General features: G+C 41.9%; 1 protein-coding gene across 3 annotated transcripts in view; it reads right to left on the bottom strand.

Annotated features, from left to right (window-relative positions):
• Nucleotides 1–22,011, bottom strand: part of LOC129815141 (membrane-associated guanylate kinase, WW and PDZ domain-containing protein 3-like) — a 164,176-nt gene that overhangs the window by 25,441 nt on the left and 116,724 nt on the right. For all 3 annotated transcript variants that reach the window (XM_055868564.1, XM_055868565.1, XM_055868566.1), the window contains exons 2-5: nucleotides 21,631–21,747; nucleotides 15,723–15,842; nucleotides 2,520–2,726; nucleotides 704–872 (exon numbers count right to left, since the gene is read on the bottom strand). In XM_055868564.1, coding sequence (XP_055724539.1) covers nucleotides 704–872; nucleotides 2,520–2,726; nucleotides 15,723–15,842; nucleotides 21,631–21,747 — 613 coding nt within the window. The remainder of the gene's footprint in view (nucleotides 1–703; nucleotides 873–2,519; nucleotides 2,727–15,722; nucleotides 15,843–21,630; nucleotides 21,748–22,011) is intronic.

Genomic DNA, 22,011 nt, shown 5'->3' with positions numbered 1-22,011 from the left:
AAACTGAAACACAGTATTCATTATGACATGTGGCAACTTCAGACAAGATCAGCTGGAAGCCTGTTTTCAAACAACTCAAGGGCCTCTGGGAGAGCTATATTTACTGAATCATTCCTAAAACACACTATTGATTGTTCAGGAAAACTGCTGAAGTTTTCTTGATGAGAAACCACCAAGTAAATGAGCTTAGACTAGAAACACTTTTGCAACAATAATGTAGGCTAGGGCTGTCAGTTTTGGAGTAAACATTGAGTCAATATGAGTGGATTTTAAAGAGACCCACACCAGTCCAGGCCTTGGCTTGTTTAACTAATTAACTTAAATCCACAGTCTGTTCGACATGGCTTATGTAACACGTGTGCTATGTGCTTCATTAATCTAACCAACAATTGTATGATACTTTGCATGATGCTGATCAGATATAGGCATTTATTGCATAACCTGTAACGTAACATTCAACATTCAGTCCAGAGCAGAAGTAAGTGTCTCATGTCATTAAAAAAACATTATCTACATTTCTGACATTTATTTAATTATTTAGCATGAAACTCTATTAAGCAGAAACTCAGCATTTTTTGGGAGGAGCCTTGAACTCTCTATATCTACAGTGTAGCAGAGTTTAAACAACCAGGACTCAGTCGACTCAAGGATGTCTCTTTGTCCTGTCCCTGAGTGGATATACGGGTGTTGTTGCAGTACTCACTCTATGAAGTAGACCATGCCCGTCTCAGTGTAGGCCATCTCCCAGTTGAGAGGCAGTGGTTCCAGGCTGTCGTCGCGGGGCAGAGAGCTCCACGTACGGAAGTCCATTGCACTGCTGGACTGGGTGTAGCTGGGCACCGCCTTCCTCCATGATGCCCCCTCTTTATGCTCTGAAAGAGAGAGAGCGCGAGAGAAACAGCAGAAGGTTAGTCCTGCATGGACACCTCAAGCCTCATCCTGTTCTCCCAGCTGCAGTGGGAGGAAGGAGGGTTTGATGTCGGTAAAGGATTTGCATGCAAGAGATTGTGTGTTCTGTTCACCAAGGCACTGTTTTGCATTTGCATGTACGTGTAAGTGTGTTTATGCATATGTGTGTACACCCCCTGGGTTTCAATGATATACTGTAGTAACTGAGGATTCACAGTAAAAAGGCCATTTTAGCTTGAGGCTATTTGGTACAATAATACTGTCTTTATAGTTATTTCTATACTTTTTATTTATTAATTTAATGAGAACTGCAATAAAAGCATCACAATCAACATAAACATAGACACAACAAAGGCTCTCCAGGGTACAAAAAGCTGCCAAATGAAACCTATACCCAAGGGTCTTCTAACTGAGGGACTGTTTTTGTATAATGCTAACCTCTGCACAAGCATATGATACAATGAGGCTCAACACCAAACAGCTTCTTCTAGTGTATACCACAGAGCTAATACAGGCAGCCCATGAGCATGGCAAGTTTGTGCATGTGCTTCTGTATTTGAGTAAATAGTTAACACACTACTACATCCATGGGACTTGCTGGTATTTCCAACAGATTGTTTATTTACTTGTTAGCTTGAAGGATGGGGAGGAACTGGCATATGAGTCTGACCTCAACCGGTTATGCTAATCTGACTTCAACCACGCATGTACATGCGCAGACACACAAACGCGCACACACACACACACACAGGATCTGCGGATGTTCTGACTGGCCTCATGTAAACACCATGCACCATAGCCAGCCTTGGGGCAGCGCCTTGAGGAGAGCTGAGGTCATCAGAGACAGTTCACAGAGGGGTGAGAGCCTGAGAGCCCACACCACACTGACTGCACTAGACACATTCAGGAAGTCAAGCAGGGATCAGGGTTTGTCTTCAACACAGAGACCAGGGAAGTTCAGTCAGGAGTTTTGGGCATTGCACTCACTTTTTCCATAAACCTTCTGACCTGTTCATAATTGTTTCCATATATGGTTGGTTTGGAATGAAAAGTTCAGAACAACCCCAACATGACTGCATTACAGCAGAAATGTGATGTATTTTACATAAAAAGACTTGTAACCCATTTCTGTTGGAATCAGGCTATCCTTGGGCACATCAAAGACAGCCCAGATCCTTTGAGAGAGGAGTCCTGATTGATCACACACATGGAGTCTCTTGTCTTAGGGTAAGAAGACTGCTGCCTTCCAAGGTGACCTGCACTACAGTAGAAGGTGTTACTGATACTGGATGTGCTTTTTAGGCATGGCCTTGGTGTGGGAAGTGTCTGGTTATATAGACAGAGCATGGTTGGATAACACAGACAGACAGATAGCACAAACTGGGAATAATGGGGAAGGTGAGCACAGCTCCTAGATCATAGGTCAATATGTACAGTATAGAGCAGAATTATGTTATAGAGTAGAAATATGATATAGTCTATAGTCATAATAATGTACATCTAAAAGTAGAAAGATATTTGAATTAGGACTAAGAGACGTACAAAAGGGGACTATCCTGAGCAAAGAGAGAAAGGGAAGGAGAGGGGGTTTGAGTGTGAGATGTACTGACCTGGGAGGCCATTGGCCAGAGGTGGCCTCTCATCATCGTCCTCCTCCTCAGGGACCACACTGTCCTTCCTGTCCATTTTGCTGACGGAGGTGGTGCGTTTACGCTGGACCTCGTTGTCATAGTCCTCATCAAACAGCACCTGATCCACCAGGTCAGGCTGCACCAGGGTGGGCTCTGCTGGGGGCTTGGGGGTCCCATAGTAGTTACCTGGAGATAGAGGGGGAGGGAGGGGAGAGAGAGAGAGAGAGAGAGAGAGAGAGGGAGGGAGGGATGGAGAGAGAGGGGGTCAGATAGAGAGATGAGTGTCTGACAAGTTCCCTTTTCTCAACCATCCCTGTAGCTACTATGCAACCCTGGTAAGACATTGGCAGTTATTGTGCATTGAGGCCATCTGAACAAAAACTGTTAAAGTAATGGGACCACAATCTTGTAATCACGGCCCTACATTTCAATCGTGTTTAAGGCTTAACTGAATGAACAACAGCGGCAAAATGCAATATGAAAGTTTATTAAAATTGTTTAGGGAATGGCCTCATCTCCGAATCTCCGAAGTAAGATCCTCGGAGCCAGATGCTTTGATGGCAGGTAGCTAAGCCCAATGACGGGGCTTAGCTGGTGGTGGTGGGGAGGTGAAGGGATGTCAGTACATTTTGCTGTAACACAGCATGTAAGAGAACATGGGTAAGTTTTAAAGTCCATTAGTTGAGGGAGAGAAATGTGATAATAGGTTAAACAGCAAGCGTGAGAAATGTGTATTATTGGGCTGTGCTCATAGGCTATAAGGTAAGTAGGTGAATGACATTCCGCACGTGGCTAATAGAAAAGAGAAGGAGAGACACAACGATATGCTAATGATGTTTGTAAACACTATCACATACATTCCCACTATGCCTGTAGAATAGGAAACGATGTGAATTATATTATGCATACTGTATGAAGTTAACGCGAGCTAGCCATTCAGACGAGCCTTACTGATTGACATATGGTAAACTACATGTGACCACTATAGACTCCTCCATTGTACATGAGCGTGCCGTGCACAGTGTGATCTGTTTAACGGGAGAACCTTTCGTCCTGGCTGTGTGCCATGCCCCCCCGAGGAACCACAGCACTACAGTCATGTCATGAATCATGGAACATTATATTTCTCCACTAGGGATTTGCAAGCAACCAATTACACTGATCATTGAAAAGCAATTAACGATCTCTGAAAAGTGTTTTTCTCCTGATGAATAAAAACCTTGTGATACTGCCTATAAATAGTCAGTGAAGATAACAGTATCGTATAGGAGCTTAACTTTGTTAAATCATTGGCTAATTTAGCTCATGGGGTGATCAATCTCTGACTAGCGGTTGAACACTCTGGCTAACTACATTTATGCACAGAAAACATAATTATTCAACCTTCATTACGATAATGAATTATGTACATACTGATTCGATACTGATTCGAGATGCCCAAAATGTTTATGTTTATTTGTAAGCAGTTCCCAGATCTGAATCTGTTCATGGGAGCGTTATGGAATTGTGTTTTGGCAATTTTTTATTTTAAGGTCAAACATTTACTGTATGATTAGATAGAGTCTATTCATAATTCATAAGCAGCTTAATTAAAGAACCGGGGAAAGATGCCACTGGGAAATATGGATTTTTAGCAAATGTATTACTCTCTATAAACTTGATCTTCTTTTCATTTGAACTGTGCTTGTTCTCATCTTACAAACCTTTGATCTCCACCTATTAAAATTTAAACATTACAAATAGGTCTGTTATAGAAGACATGCTCAAAAGACAGCTTTTTTCTCTTTATAAGGCCGTGGTAGTCACTAATATTTTTGAGGGAGACACTGGACGAAAAATCACTGGACGAGCCGCAATACCCATCGGAGAACGGGGGTGGGGAGTCACAAAGTCAAATTTATTCATACATGATATGAAACAGATATATACATTTAAGATTTTATTAACATGGACCATCAAGCTATTTGAATCTCTTGTTCTCTATTTTAGGACACTTGGCGGTATCGGAAACAAATGTGTAAAATATTTAGATTCATCTTTAGGATCTGACCTTACTGTCATTATCTTGTCATTACTGCCATTATCTTATTCCCATTAAAAGGTAGAGCACATTATAAGGAAAATCAGGTAATGAAAAATTTCAGTCTGAAGGAAGTATGCTTTGGAGTGATTGAAATCCATCAGAAAAGTATTGGAAAGTTCACGAAAACATTAGGGATGATAATCAAGCAATCTTATCAGATAACATGTATTTGTCACATGCTTCGTAAACAACAGGTGTAGACTAAACTTACTTACGGGTCCTTTTCCAACAATGTAGAGTTAAAGATAAAGATTTAAAAAAAAGAATAATAAAATAAAACAAATATATACATATATATATATATATAGTACCAGTTAAAAGTTTGGACACACATACTCATTCAAGGGTTTGTCTTTATTTTTACTCTTTTCTACATAGTAGAATAATAGTGAAGACATCAAAACTATGAAATAACACACATGGAATCATGTAGTAACCAAAAAGTATCCACACTTTGTCTCTATGACAGCTTTGCACACTTTTGGCATTCTCTCAACCAGCTTCATGAGGTAGTCACCTGGAATGCATTTCAATTAACAGATGTGCCTTGTTAAAAGTTAATTTGTGGAATTTATTTCCTTCTTAATGAGTTTGAGCCAATCAGTTGTGTTGTGACAAGGTAGGGGTGGTATACAGAAGATAGCCCTACTTGGTAAAATACCAAGTCCATATTATGGCAAGAACAGCTCAAATAAGTAAAGAGAAATCAAAGTGCATCATTACTTTAAGACATAAAGGTCAATCAATGCGGAAAAGTTCAAGAACTTTGAAAGTTTCTTCAAGTGCAGTTGCAAAAACCATCAAGCTCTATAATGAAACTGGCTTTCATGAGGACCACCAAAGGAAAGGAAGACCCAGAGTTACATCTGCTGCTGATAAGTTCATTAGAGTTAACTGCACCTCAGATTGCAGCCCAAATAAACGCTTCACAGACTTCAAGTAGCAGACACATCTCAACATCAACTGTTCAGAGGAGACTGCGTGAATCAGGCCTTTATGGTCGAATTGCTGCAAAGAAACCACTACTAAAGGACACCAATAAGAAGAGAGACTTGCTTGGGCCAAGAAACACAAGCAATGAACGTTAGACCGGTGGAAATCTGTCCTTTGGTCTGGTGAGTCCAAATTTGAGATTTTTGCTTCCAACCGCTGTGTCTTTGTGAGACGCAGAGTAGGTGAACGGATGATCTCCACATGTGTGGTTTCCACCGTGAAGCATGGAGGAGGAGGTGTGATGGTGTGGGGATGCTTTTCTGGTGACACTGTCAGTGATTTATTTAGAATTCAAGGCACACTTAACAAGCATGGCTAGCACAGCATTCTGCAGCGATATGCCATCCCATCTTGTTTGTGCAAAGTGGGACTAACATTTGATTTTCAACAGGACAATGAACCAAAACACACCTCCAGGCTGTGTAAGGGCTACTTGACCAAGAAGCAGAAAGATGGAGTGCTGCGCCAGATGACCTGGCCTCTACAATCACCCGACCTTAACCCAATTGAGATGGTTTGGGATTTGTTAGACCACAGAGTGAAGGAAAAGCAGCCAACAAGTGCTCAGAGAATGCCAAGAGTGTGCAAAGCTGTCATCAAGGCAACGGGTGGCTACTTTGAAGAATCTCAAATATGAAATATATTTTGATTTGTTTAACACTTTTTTGGCTACTACATGATTCTATATGTTATTTCATTGTTTTGATGTTTTCACTATTATTCTACAATGTAGAAAATAGTACAAATAAAGAAATACACTTGAATGAGTAGGTGTGTCCAAACGTTTGACTGGTAATCTATATAAAAACATACAGTTGAAGTCGGAAGTTTACATACACTTAGGTTGGAGTCATTAAAACTTGTTTTTCAACCACTCCACAAATTTATTGTTAACAAACAATATTATAGTTTTGGCAAGTCGGTTAGGACATCTACTTTGTGCATGATAAAAGTCAATTTTCCAACAATTGTTTACAGACACATTATTTCACTTATAATTCACTGTATCACAATTCCAGTGGGTCAGAAGTTTACATACACAAACTTGACTGTGCTTTGAAACAGCTTGGAAAATTCCAGAAAATGATGTCATGGCTTTAGAAGCTTCTGATAGGCTAATTGACATAATTTGAGTCAATTGGAGGTGTACCTGTGGATGTATTTCAAGGCCTACCTTCAAACTCAGTGCCTCTTTGGTTGACATCATGGGGAAAATGAAAAGAAATCAGGCAAGGAAGTCTGGTTCATCCTTGGGAGTAATTTCCAAACGCCTAAAGGTACCACGTTCATCTGTACAAACAATAGTACTCAAGTATAAACACCATGGGACCACGCAGCCGTCATACCGCTCAGGAAGGAGACGCATTCTGTCTCTTAGAGATTAACGTACATTGGCGCGAAAAGTGCAAATCAATCCCAGAACAACAGCAAAGGACCTTGTGAAGATGCTGGAGGAAACAGGTACAAAAGTATCAATATCCACAGTAAAACGAGTCCTATATCGACATAACCTGAAAGGCTGCTCAGCAAGGAAGAAGCCACTGCTCCAAAACCACCATAAAAAAGACAGACTACGGTTTGCAACTGCACATGGGGACAAAGATCGTACAAGGCCTATATCTAGTTTCTAAAAACAAAATCGTTTGAAAGAATGGATTTTCTTCTCAAATAGACGCAGGCAAGCCGTGTTACCACGGTCCACAACTTCGTCGGTTTCATCCTGGGTCTCCAGGCTTTTCACCTTCAGGCCATTCATCATCACCTTTCGGATCCAAATCTGAGCATTGTCCGGGATATGGTTGTGTTCTCCTGATAAATTTGTGATTACCCTATCAGTGAGGGTTATGTGACCTCTGCATTGGAAACATCATATCCAGTCCACTTCCAGAAGGACTTATTTGCAGACTGTCTTTCCCGTCGGTGTAGCCTTCATGCACCGGGATATGTTTTCCATGCACAGAGAGGATCCATTTGGGTTCCAATGCAGCTTCTTCTGACCTCCTCTAAGAATAATGAATTCTAAGGGTACCAGTGAAAGATCGTTTTAAGCAGAATATTTGTATTATTAGCATATGCATGACTTGCAATACGATTGCTGGACTATCGAAGCCATCCATCCAATCCATTTATTCAGATCTGGCAGTTCAAAGAGGATAGTTTCAATGGTAATGAATTGGGCCTAGTTATTGTTCATTAGCAGCATACATTTGCATTAATTGTCTTCAATCTCTTAAAATATCGTATACTCTTCTTTTGCAATGTACTGTTTGTCTGTCTGGACTGTCTGCCTGTCTTGGTGATAATCTTAAGATAATAGAATACTAAAATAGTATTCCTTAGTTTGTTTGCCTATTATTATTTTACATTTAAGTATGACCTCCTAAAACTAGAACAGTATTTTGTATACATTCTAATAACATTTTAGTAGTCCAAAATCGTGTGACATGAAATCATTCCTTGTATTAATGGCAGTGTCGATTGCCTGTCAATATTATAAGCATTTATCTGTGAAATTAGACATTGAACTTGAACCCTGTTTCAACAATCATCAGCTGATTGAGAAAATAATTTTCAGAATAACAGTAAAGTGAACAGCTGTTATGATACACACAGCACACAAGGTTTTTCTAAAACATTTTGATGTCTCATACTTTATGGAAAGTATAGTTGAAACTATACAGGCTAAAAATGAAGGCCTATACTGTGGCATTAAAAAACTGGTTCAAAAGCTAAAAAACTTTATTTCCTTGTAATTCGTTTTATTCAATGGCTTCACCTGAGTGTCCTCACCAGCCAGGGTAGGACAGCGCTTTACAACATTCCAATGTTATAGTCTTTTGAATCACTCATGCATATTTATTTTATTGAAAATGGGAACAATGGGAGAGATGGACAAATGCTGATTTACTGACTACATTCTCATTCATATTATCAAGACATGAGGTGAGTATCAAAATAGTTTTAAAAGATGCCCTTGCCTAAAAGTTGAATCTCAGCTAGATCTTTAGCATAATAGCCTATACAGTCAACAAGAAATATGGTATTCTGTTATTTTGAAATAGCCAAAATGTACAGTATCATAATGAGACTAAATGAAACAACATAGAATAAATAGATTTTGTGATGTTGTCCTATATTAAATTAAAGTATTAAACTTAATAAAATGTAGGGCAAAAGGCAGACATTTTATATAAACATTGGTTTTCCATGTTCCGAATTTCAAAATAATTTAAGTTTTCCAGACTTTTTCCGTTGGAAGGCCTAACCATGTGTCTCTCCTCACTCAGAAAGCCTGCTCACTAATGTTAATACCAAAGCTGATAATTGTGACTTGATTTAATTATAATTATTTTTATTGAAAATGGGAACAATGGACAAATGCTGATTTACTGACTACATTCTCATTCATATTATCAAGACATGATGATGATGAGAGCCCACTACAGCCTAACCCTTTAATCATAACCTATTGTTACTTTGTGTCTCTAAAATCACATTTCCATAGTCATGTGATAGTCTTTCTTAATTGAAACATCCACATTTTGGCCTTTTTCCACTTGACCTTTTTTAACTTAGTCAGTTAAGAACAAATTCTTATTTACAATGACAGCCTATCCTGGCGAGGCTGGGCCAATTGTGTACCGCCCTATGGGGCTCCCAATCACGACAGGTTGTGATGCAGCCTGGAATTGAACCAGGGTCTGTAGTGTCATCTCTCTAGCACTGAAATTCAGTGCCTTAGACTGCTGCGCCACTCGGGAGCCCCTTCCTTCTTTCATAACTGATAAAAATTCAGTATGCTATAGCCTATACATAATAGTCTGTCTATATGAACACATTTATTTTAGTCCATATAAAGAACAGCTATGCATGAGTTAATGAAAAGTATCAGACAGACACATTGTTCCACATTCTCGAATAAAAAACAAATAAAAACAGGCAATAGTGGGAGGGGCTCATTGGCCACTGAACCTGTCTGTCTCGACAGACATGTGTGATTGGTTCTTCCCCTGATTAGTGATTCTGAGTGAATCCCAATGTGACACATCTCACTCCTATTATCAGGGAACCGGGGTTACGATAGTAATCCTAAATTGTATGGTATTAATGCTGCTGTGCTCATCTCCCTCACAGCAGTTTGTCAGAGATGGCTTCATTAACCCTGGTGACACAGCGATAGCAGGGAGAGATTGGGGGCCACCTAGCTAATCGTCATCTGTCTCCTGCCACCCTGACATTCATCAGCCAGACGCTATAGCATACGTATTAATTACAAACATATCTCTGGGCCCCTGGTAAATGTGTGTCAGACAAGTGAGGGTGTGTGAAAGTGACAAGTCAGAGGAGATTTCTGCTATTATTTGTCATATTAAACTGTTTTATAAGCTGACAAGGAGAGGGGGTGGCTTGTTTGACATAAACATTGCAAATGTCATGTTGATGAGCTTCATCTTCTGAGTGGCGCAGTGGTCTAAGGCACTGCATCTCAGTGCTAGGCATCACTACAGACCCTGGTTCAATTCTGGGCTGTATCACAACAGGCCATGATCGGGTGTCCCATAGGGCGGTGCACAATTGGCCCAGCGTCGTCCGGGTTAGGGGAGGGTTTGCCTGGGGTAGAAATCTGTTCTTAAAATAAAATAAATACAAATATACACTAATAGACATGGACAGACTTAAATGTATACAGTATTTTACACTGATGTACTCCTTGCTAAATGCACCAAGGCAAAGCACAGGAGTCTGAAACAGCCACAGTAGATGCTGGGCATCAGTCCACTGATTTCATGTACTCAACCCACTAAATTCTCTAGGCCAGGGTTTCCCAACTGGCGGCCAGCCAAGTTTTCTGAGTTAAACAATTATAATATGTTTTTATTTTTACATTTTTATTGTTGGACATAAAAGACTGTAAAAACACCAACAAATCAGCTCCAAGTGATTTTAATTTTGGAGATTTGTTCCAAAGTATTCACAAGCATAATAGAGAGATATACACAGAGTGTACAAAACATTAGGAACACCTCCTCTTTCCATCACATAGACTGACCAGGTGAATCCAGGTGAAAGCTATGATCCCTTATTGATGTCACTTCTTAAATACACTTCAATCAGTGTAGATGAAGGGGAGGACACAGCTTAAAGAAGACAATTGAGACATGGATTGTGTACGTGTGCCATTCAGATGGTGAATGGGCAAGACGAACAATTTAAGTGCCTATGAATGGGGTATGGTAGTAGGTGCCAGGCGCACCGGTTTGTGTCAAGAACTGCAACACTGCTGAGTTTTTCACGCTCAACAGTTTCACATGTGTACCCAAAGGACATACAGCCAACTTGACACAACGGTGGGAGGCATTGAAGTCAACATGGGCCAGCATCCCTGTGGAATGCTTTCGACACCTTGTAGAGTCCATGCCCCGATGAATTGAGGCTCTTCTGAGGGCAAAAGGGGGTGGAGCAACTCAATATTAAGAAGATGTTCTTAATATTTTGTGCACTCAGTGTATGCGATCGTAAACAAAAGTAAGCAAATATAAAATGATTATGTTTAGTATTATATCTGTTTCGGCTTCTTGCGGTCAATTTGCAATCTACAAATTACTTGCAATTATGCTCCGGCCCCCTGACCATCCACTCAAGAAATAATCGTCCCGCTGCTCTAGGCCCATATGTTCTCATAGAAATCAGAATCATGAACATAGTGGAATTCCCTGCCCAAAATACATTTGAGAATAATTTGAATTAGACAGACTTTCCCATTTCCTAGTAACAGTGATGTCAGCAGCGCCAAACTATGTGCGTTGTTAATTTCTGGGCAGCTGTCCTTGTGCTATGCCGCCTGACCAGACCTGAACCACACAGAAGAGCAGAGCCGGAGTGAGGGCTGAGCCCAGACAGACTCCCTCTCAAGCCTGGCACAGATGGCTGTGTCATGAAACCTGGGACCCTGTGGGTCACCCTGGCACGAACTGCATCCCGGCAGCACCGCCTGGGAGAGGGGAGAGGCCTCAGCTCACTGGGCAGGGTAGGTCTGGCGCTACACTGGGTGGGCCTGTGTGGTCTGTGTGGAGGTGGGGGGTTAACAGAGCCAGGGATGACAGGAAGTAAGGGAAGAGAGAGAGGATAATAGTGATGTCTGGCACAGCAGTACAAATCAGCCAGAGAGCAGGGATGCAAGCTATAGCAGCTAATGGCTAATGGGCTATTCGAAACACCATTAAGATTAGCTAAGGATCACATTGAAGAGTAATATGGTTACAACATACTCTAAAAGTCAGTTGGGCTAGTCAAATGTATGGGCACTAAAAATTAGGACATAAAATAAACTAGAGGGCTCGAATACAGCAGGCTATTCCAGCAGAACTGGGTCTTGTTCATTTTTCACACACTCACTCAGTATACTCTTTATGGCAAAATAGGATACAGTTCAAGCACATATAAATATAAAAAATCCCATTCCACTATCAAATGACTTCCACAGCTGTACTGAGTTTACTCATAGTGCAGGTAGACCACAGCTCTGTGCCATTAGGTGAGTTCACAATTAAGATTGAAAGATGTCTGCAGAAAGAATGGGGTGTCAGCTATGACAAGGCACCTTGAGTTAGAAAACATTTATTTTGGTTATTGAGCTACAGTAACCAAAGCGGTACAGGGCAGTACACTATAGCACAGTAGCGTAGAGTAGGTTAGTATACAGTTCAGTGCAGTGGAGTTAAGTACAGTAGAGTACAGGTCACTACAGTAGGGTATTGTACTGTACTCTAATGTGCTCTACTCACTGTACAGTAAGGTGCTATCCAAACTTGTGAAACATATGTCTGTGATAGGTTCAGATTTGGTCCAGTCCAACACTAAGGCCAGGGTGGACTGACCAAATTTCAACTACTTTTTAACGTCCATGGATGTCCGGTGTCGGTCGATGCTCAGTGGGGGATGATGCTGGTCAAAGTAAATAGAAAGAGAGGGGTGGTCATGGGTGGGTGCCAGTAAAATCTGGGAGAGGTGACATTAACTGGAGAGTGAGAACGAGAGGCAGAGTGAGAGAGAGGGAGAGGTTGTCCAGACGCAGACTGTTTTAACACTCTTGGTTTGACCACCAGATAACAGAAAGAGAAAGAAAACAGTAACCAGCTGAACATAACAGTATGACAGTGGGAGGCAGGACAGTAGCAGGCGACCCAACTGTGGTTTGTGGCTACCATAATTTCCCATTGTAGCCAATTCATTTGCAGTAATTCCGTTATCAATTTGGTAACATAATTGCGAGTTTGAATCACTTAATACTTCCTAAACAAAATTGATATCAGTAAAATCACTATAACCAATTGGTAGGTCTGTTACTTCTGTAAGATTTCATCATCCTCCCTCCTCATGAGGATATGTGGGTCTTTGTTAACGGAATTACAACGCACAAGGCAATATTTCTTAAACTTAGAGTAGGTAAACAATTTCTCTAAAACTAAATATAAGTGTTGATATTCATTGCCAGTTGTCTTGCCATCAACATTATTGCGTTTGAACGTATTTCTGATACCTTTTAAGACTTTTTATGGTAGATGTTTTCTAAGGCACCTTTTGATTCTGTTTATCCAGAAATCAAAGTCTTTACTTATGCCTAATTTTTAAGATGGAACATTTAAAAAAAATTATGAATCTATGCCTTAAAACATAGACTCTTAGCTTTCCTGTGTGGCTCAGTTGGTGGAGCATAGTGCTTGCAATGCCAGGGTTGTGGGTTCAATTCCCACTGGGGACCAGTACAAAAATGTATGCACTTACTACTTATTGAAAGTTGCTCTGGATAAAAGTGTCTGTTTAATGACAACAATGTACATTTGACACCTAATTTGATATGCTCCTATGAACTTCACATGTTGGTGCTCATGGGTCTTTTAGATGGAAATGCCCAGCAGCCAAACATGTTTCTGTCGAGGACCTACCATTATCAGCCTCTTCAATGGACAGCGAAGTGCAGCCTAGAGCCTTGGAAAGTCAATACACATATATGCACCCAGCCAAACACTGCTAGTGTACAGATTTGAGAGCTTGCCGTTGAAAAGCTGACTCTGGGCGCTTGGCTGTAGTCCTGTAAATCTATCCCTGGCCCTCTTCTCTCTCTCTAGACTAATCAAATCATTCAGAATGTGTGCTTTACTACAGCCCAGCTAAACGCCATTCTGTGTCGTGTGTTATCTGGCTGCCTGTAAAGGTGCAGAAAAACCCACAGGTCTGGCTGCAGCTGAGAGATGAAGGGAAGCTCAGTCGCGGGTGGCTGTCCCTTGACTTGGCAGCTCCTGAAACCTGCAGCTCCTTTCTTACCGTATGTGATCTCAATTCTGTATTTCCCCCATGCCAACAGGGCTGCGATTTGCTCAAAGTGTGTGTGAGGAGGTGTCAGTGTTGACCTGCGTCTGTCAGCTGTGAGTTGACTGACAGGAAGGGGAACCTCAGGGAGCATCACATCAGAGGGCTCAGAAGAGTGTCAACAGCCAGGACCCGCCAGTGCCAAACCCTTTCATAGAAACGGTGCTGCTGCTTGGTAAGACTCTTACTCCAGATGAGGATTTGACTTCATCTTTAAACTCTCCATCACAGGGAATCTAAACGGGAGGCAATAGGAGAGACACTGCAGAGAAGGATAAGTGATGTGGGCCAACCACTAGACCAGAGGTGAGCCTCTAACATTCAAAGACGGAGTCTATTCCATTCTGATTCCACAGTAGACAGCTGGGATTTGGTGTATGAAAGACTGAGTCTATTCCATTCTGATTCCACAGTAGACAGCTGGGATTTGGTGTATGAAAGACTGAGTCTATTCCATTCTGATTCCACAGTAGACAGCTGGGATTTGGTGTATGAAAGACTGAGTCTATTCCATTCTAATTCCACAGTAGACAGCTGGGATTTGGTGTATGAAAGACTGAGTCTATTCCATTCTGATTCCACAGTAGACAGCTGGGATTTGGTGTATGAAAGACTGAGTCTATTCCATTCTGATTCCACAGTAGACAGCTGGGATTTGGTGTATGAAAGACTGAGTCTATTCCATTCTGATTCCACAGTAGACAGCTGGGATTTGGTGTATGAAAGACTGAGCTTAAAGAGAGGAGATTATCATGTTATTGCCATAATCATCAAACAATGTGAAAAATATCCCCGGCTCCAATCCCTTCTCGACATAAATACTCTGAGACTATTCAACCCCATAATACTGGGTAAGTACTTAATGTGCCATAAAACAACTGATAAGAACTCGTTCAACTGTAATAGACTACATAGAGTATCAGGAAAACCCAGAAACAGCCTTCCTTGTGTCAACAACCCTACAAATAAAACATATTTGTATTCTCCTCTCAGTGACAATATGAACTATCATCCCCGGCTATAACAACATTTGCTATGGTTACTTACAGTACAGGAGTTCACACACGAGGCAAGTTCAGTGTGTCACCGCTGAGGCAAAAATGAAGCAGATTTTCCCTCGTAAAGAAGAGGACTCCTCTTCTGTCTGAGAGGATACCCCAATGATGGAAACCCACTTAAAGATATCCAGTAGCTGCCAGTAGTTTTTGGAAGCATGCCATGAACACAGCCTCCCCTCATAGGGGTGGCAGGCAGCCTAGTGGTTAGAGCGTTGGGCCAGTAACTGAAAGGTTGCTAGATTGAATCCCCGAGCTGACAAGGTAAAAATCTGTCATTCTGCCCACTGAAAAAAGGCAGTTAATCCACTGGTCCTAGGCTGTCATTGTAAATAAGAATTTGTTCTTAACTGACTTGCCTAGTTAAATAAATAAAATAGTTAGAGAGGGCCATCATCACGAGTAAATAGCTCCTCCTCTGCAGTAGTGGGTTCAGCAGTTCGAAAGATCTACTGAGAGGTGATCAGGTGGGCCAGCACATTGCTGCTCTACAGATTAAAATAGCTCTTAATGGATAGAGCAGCACACGGGCTCTTGAGTATCCTTGTGATCAAAGGTTTCAGTTCTAACAAGCCTCTTAATCATGTTTCTCTGACCAATCAATTTAGCCTTGGTCAATGCAATTGACTACTAAGCTTATTAATCAATTCATTATTGAACGCCTCCTAAGTGAGCGCTCACCATCATAGGTTCCACTCTCCAGCAGAAGGCCACTCTCCTCCAGGATACGGAAGTCTCCCACGCTGATGAAGTTGTAGTCCACCCCCGGCACCTCCCCTTCTCTTGGCAGCCGTGTGGTGCCTGTCAATCACACAAACAAACACACACCTATGAGCATATGAGAATGCAACGACAACCTAAGACAGAATGAGCCCATGAACACTGATACAAATGGTAGAACATTTGATTTGATTTAGGAAACATGGAGTGAGGGCCACTGGTATCACAGATGAGGTAACCAAAAGAAAAGGACATGGTGCTTGTGTGATATGAGCATCAGGGAGTTCACAGCATTCTCTCATTAACAGGATGTCTGTTTCTGTCTCTCCATGACAGCTTTGGTCCCAGAAAATGTCCCCCATGGCCCAATTACTGAGGGCACCGCTACCTGCCAAGCCTCTATCTTGCCTGCAGCATCATCCAGAAGTCACATCAATATTACCACTACTGTAATTATTCCATTGTCAACCTGTTGAGGGAAAGACAATGAGAACGACCTATGCTTTGCTTTGAGGGTGCTAAGTATCTACTTGAAAGCAGAAAGTATTTTAGCACACTGAAAAAAAGTATCCTCACAGTCAATAGTTAATTTACGGTTACTTTCAAATGAGCTGTGGGAGCAGAATTTTCAAACAAATTCCCCAGATAATAAATGTCCCTGATGAAAATGAAATGCAGTTCATTTAGCAGACAAGATAAATAGGAAGATGTATAAATGCTTTATCACAGAGAACAGTCATTTCCTGCCATTATGCATAGTCATTCACATGGTCACGTTCATCGGAAGCAATCACTTTTCCCTCAGCAGTGGAACTCTTGGCAATGTGTGTGTGTGTGTGTTTGTGTTTGTTTGTGTGTGCCTGTGTGTGTGTGCATGTGTGTTTGTGCACATGTGTCTGTGTGTGCATGCCTCTGTGTGTGTGTTTGTATGTATGTGTGAGAGCGACAATGAGAATGCATGAACATTTGTCTACCTTGGACCCAAATTGGTGCCCCAACAAGTCTTTCATAATCTCTCCCTTTCAAATACTGCGGTCCTACTTTTTAAAGACCTGGCTTGCATGGATGCCACAGCCACAGACAAAGACACACGCCACAGCAGGGACATCAGAGGCGGTTTCACTCAGAAAAAGAGGGATAGAAAAATAACATGGCATTTTTTTGCATTGTTTCATGTTGGCACTTCAAAATTCCACTGGGATTCGCTGTCAAATAATACAGAGGGAAGAAAGCATTGCAAAAACGAGGAGCATCAGTCTTTTTGTGGCCATAGCACTTACTTTGAAGATGAGACACTGAACTTCTGATGTCTCAGTACTGCCTGACTGCAAGCATTAGCTTTCTTTAATGCTAGAAAATGGGTTATAGCTAAAAAATGTATAAGTGTGTAGGATTGTCAATTTTTTTAATTAAAGAACTGTATTACGTTAAAGTCAGAATTCAGGAAGACCATGTAATTCAAGGCCATGGTATGTCTCTTACAAAGACCTCAGAATACAATGTCAAGCCTACTTTAGTGTGGCACTGAACTATATTCACGCAAAAACTAAACTCAATGGTTTTATGTTACCAAGAGTTCAATCAGGAGAGCCAGATTCAGCAGCCTGTGCTGCGCCTGTGTTACCATCTAGAGGACATGGAGGCAGTCTGAGACCCAATGAAGGAGACTCAGGGATTATCAAGGCACACAGTAAGGACCTGCGAGCACTCTCTCTCCCTCACTCCCTCTTGATTGTCCCATCTTTCATGGCCCACTCACAGACCATAATGCTGCGGTGCCCTGGTCACGCCAAGGGGAGTGGGTGATGTTAGGCTTTTGTAATGGAGCATTATCAACCCAAAGTGCTAGAAAGCTCTCAAAAGCACAAGGACAGCATGGCCTTACAGGAACTGTGTGATACACACAAGCAAAGGACAGACAAATCCACATTTTTTATCTCTGACTTTGATCATTTTCAGTGTATTGATTTAAAATTGATTCAGTGATATTAGCTATAAACAGAATACTTTTGATCCAGAGTAATGCATTGCTAACACATGATACAGTATTTACAGTGCATTCGGAAAGTATTCAGACCCCTTGACTTTTCCCCACATTTTGTTATGTTACAGCCTTATTCTAAAATGGATTCAGCTGTTTTTTTTCTCATCAATCTACACCCAATAACCCATAATGACAAAGCAAAAACAAGATTTTAGAATTGGAAATTCTAAATTGCACATTTATTAAGAAATAACTGAAATATCACATTTACATAAGTATTCAGACCCTTCACTGAGTACTTTGCTGAAGGGCCTTTGGCAGCGAAGACAGCCTCGAATCCTCTGGGGTATGATGCTACAGGCTTGGCACACCTGTATTTGGGGAGTTTCTCCCATTCTTCTCTGCAGATCCTCTCAAGCTCTGTCAGGTTGGATAGGGAGTGTCGCTGCACAGCTATTTTCAGATCTCTTCAGAGATGTTCGATCGTTTTCAAGTCCGGGCTCTGGCTAGGCCACTCAAGGACATTCAGAGACTTGTTCCGAAACCACCCCTGCATTGTCTTGGCTGTGTGCTAGGGTCTTTCTCCTGTTGGAAGGTGAACCTTCGCCTCAGTCTGAGGTCCTGAGCGTTCTGGAGCAGATTTTCATCAAGGATCTCTCTGTACTTTGCTCCATTCATCTTTCCCTCAATCCTGACTAGTATCCCAGTCCCTCCCGCTGAAAAGCAGCCCCACAGCATGATGCTGCCACCACCATGCTTCACTGTAAGGAAAATGCCAAGTTTCCTCCAGACGAGACGCTTGGCATTCAGGCCAAAGAGTTCAATCTTGGTTTCATCAAACCAGAGAAACTTGTTTCTCATGGTCTGAGAGTCCATTAGGTGCCATTTGGAAAACTCCAAGCAGGCTGTCATGTGCCTTTTACTGAGGAGTGGCTTCTTTCTGGCCACTCTGCCATAAAGGCCTGATTGGTGGAGTGCTGCAGAGATGGTTGTCTTCCTGGAAGGTTCTCCGATCTCCACAGAGGACCTCTGGAGCTCTGTTAGAATGACCATCGGGTTCTAAGTCAAACTTCTTCCATTTAAGAATGATGGAGGCCACTGTGTTCTTGGGGACCTTCAATGCTGCAGAAGCCTTCTTGGTTCCCTTCCCCAGATCTGTGCCTCAACACAAACCTGTCTCTGTGATCTACTGACAATTCCTTCAACCTCATGCCTTGGTTTTTGCTATGACATGCACTGTCTACTGTGGGACCTAATATATACAGGTGTGTGCCTTTCCAAATCATTTCCAATCAATTGGATTTACCACAGGTGGACTCAAGTTGTAGGAACGTCTCAAGGATGATCAATGGAAACAGGATGCACCTGAGCTCAATTTCCAGCCGCATAGCAAAGGGTCTGAATATTTATGTAAACAAGGTATTTACATTTTTTACTTTGAATAAATTTGCTAACATTTCTAAAAACCTGGTGTATTGGGTTTAGATCGATGAGGAAAAACATTAATTTAATCCATTTTAAAATAAGGCTATAATGTAATAAAATGTGGAAAAGGGGAGAGGGTCTGAATACTTTCCGAATGCACTGTATGTGGGAGGGATATGGAGAGAGAAAGAGAGAGAGGAAAAAGAGAGAGAGAATGATAGAGAGGGAGTGAATGAAAGAGATAAATGGAATGCAAGAATGCTAAAAACAGAGAGAATGAGAGGGGGTAAAGATGGAGAGAGTAAGGTAGATTGAATGATGTCATTCAGTCTTTCTTACTGAGTCACTCTTTAAGACAATAATTCAGAGAGGGAATTATGGAGTCACAGTCATGCAGTGAGGCCACTTTAGCTGATAGAGGATGGACTGCAGGAAAGATGTAGGTTTGGGAGGAATATAAAACAAGGGGTACTGTAAAAGTGTGAAGAGGAAATAGTATATCCCTGAAATAGTCATTTAATTCTGCTAGCAACCAGTGTCCCGTAGAACCTTGATATGAGATCTACGGATATGTGTCCGTCCCCTGTGAGATCTGGCAGAGCCAGACTAGCCTCTGGAGTATACCATATCAACAGAGAGACACAGTGAACCTAATTGCAGCACAGCACTGCTAGAATACAGGACTGACTAACTCAGGAAGATTGTGTAATTCAAGACCATGGCGTGTCTCTTCCAAAGATCTCAGAATTTAGTCAGAGAAACACGATTCACTCTGCCCGGTAAAGTAAGGTTAAGAAAGACAAACTAGGAGCATAGACTGGAGACAGAAACCGGAGACAGAAACTGTCGTAAATGTAGAAGACTCTCTCTCTCCCTCTTCTGCCTCATAGGAATGTGCCTTTGTTTCACAGACAGTTTTCCCACCGAAACTCTAACACACTCAAGAGTGAATACTGGAACACTATTTCTAACATAAGAACCTGAGGAATTGTCAGAGACAAACTATAGAAAACTAATGTCATATTGGTTCTATGTGAGAATGCTGTTCATTGACTACAGCTCAGCGTTCAACACCATTGTGCACACAAAGCTCATCACTAAGCTAAGGACCCTGGGACTAAACACCTTCCTCTGCAACTGGATCATTGACTTCGTGACGGGCCGCCCCTAGGTGGTAAGGGTAGGCAACAACACATTTGCTACGCTGATCCTCAATACGGGGGCCCCTCAGGGGCGCATGCTTAGTCCCCTCCTGTACTCCCTGTTCACCCACGACTGCGTGGCCAAGCACGACTCCAACACCATCATTAAGTTCACCAACAATGACGAGACAGCCTATAGGGAGGAGGTCAGAGACCTGGCAGTGTGGTGCCAGGACAACAACCTCTCCCTCAACGTGAGTAAGACAAAAGAGCTGATCGTGGACTACAGGAAAAGGAGGGCCGAACAGGCCCCCATTCACATTGATATGTCTGTAGTGGAGCGGGTCGAGAGTTTCATGTTCCTTGGTGTCCACGTCACCAACAAACTATCATGGTCCAAACACACCAAGAAAGTTGTGAAGAGGGCACGACAACGCCTTTTCCCTCGCAGGAGACTGAAAAGACTTGGCATTAGTCCCCAGATCCTCAAAAATGTATACAGCTGCATCATCGAGAGCATCCTGACCGGTTGCATCACCGCCTGGTATGGCAACTGCTATACTATATCTGTTGTATTCAGCGCATGTGACAAATACAATTTGATTCGATTTGATTTGGTTGAGAGAAGGGAGTGATAGTGGGAGAAATATTCCTCCTCTCCAAAAACGTAAATATACATGAGAGGTAAGCTGCTTACTTCCTGGAAATATTTCACACTTCTGCCTGCGTTTGTGACAGTGCCATGCAGAACTGTCTTTCATAGCCTGAGGAACAGTGGGACTGTGTGTGGGACTCAAACATGTTACTGTTCTTATTAGAGACTCTCCTTTGCAAAAATGTCATGGTAAATATTATGCTCTTCATTTTGTCACTTAATATGTGTGGTAATTACATAGTAATGTAGTAATTTGGAGATAAGGTCTCTGTTCTCCATGCATGTTCATCGTCTCTTCTAATAGAACCTAACATCCTTTCCTGCTCTAAGAACACAGCTATTATGACCATTGAGAAGAGGATAGCACCTCAACGTCTACTCTTAACTGACGCCTCTAAAGGTCATTCAGAGTTCATCTCATTTGCAGATTGACTTATATCTTCAACCACTCAAAGTAAAAGCTTTCGCATAAAAGACCTTAATCACAGACTAGCTTTTAGGAGGAATATCTGGGTTCTTGAGGATGTCTTTGCTTGTGTTGTCATGGTGATTTTCAAGTGTGTGAGAGAGACACTGAGGGGTGCGTCTGTCATCTATTGTGCACTACATTTCACCAGGGCCCGCATAGGTTGCCATTTCAGAGCAGAGGTTGAGGAGACTTACAGGGGATGGTGCGCAGGTAGAGGTTGTCCCGGATGACCTGCTGCAGCTTGTGGTCCAACGAGCCCTTCTGGAACTGCAGGCTGAGGTAGTGGCGCAGGTCCGTGTTCAGAACCTTCCCTGAGCAGACAGAGACACAAAGTGTTATTACAGGACAAATGTACAAGAGGTTCAGTTTCAAGAGTTTAGAGAACAAACAAGAGTTTAGAGGACAAACAATATGCTGCTTTTCCATTCCATCAGTCACTCCAGTGAATGCACCTCATCTACACAATACAACTGACAACAAGGTTTCATATAATATGCATACAATTGTTAGACACTCACAAGTTCAATGACAACCAAGCATAGGCCAACACAACACATTTTCCAAAGGAAGTTGTA

The sequence above is a fragment of the Salvelinus fontinalis genome, chromosome 18, assembly GCF_029448725.1.
Source record: "Salvelinus fontinalis isolate EN_2023a chromosome 18, ASM2944872v1, whole genome shotgun sequence".
NCBI classification, from domain to species: Eukaryota; Metazoa; Chordata; class Actinopteri; order Salmoniformes; family Salmonidae; genus Salvelinus; species Salvelinus fontinalis.
This window is presented reverse-complemented; position numbering and strand designations above follow the sequence as displayed.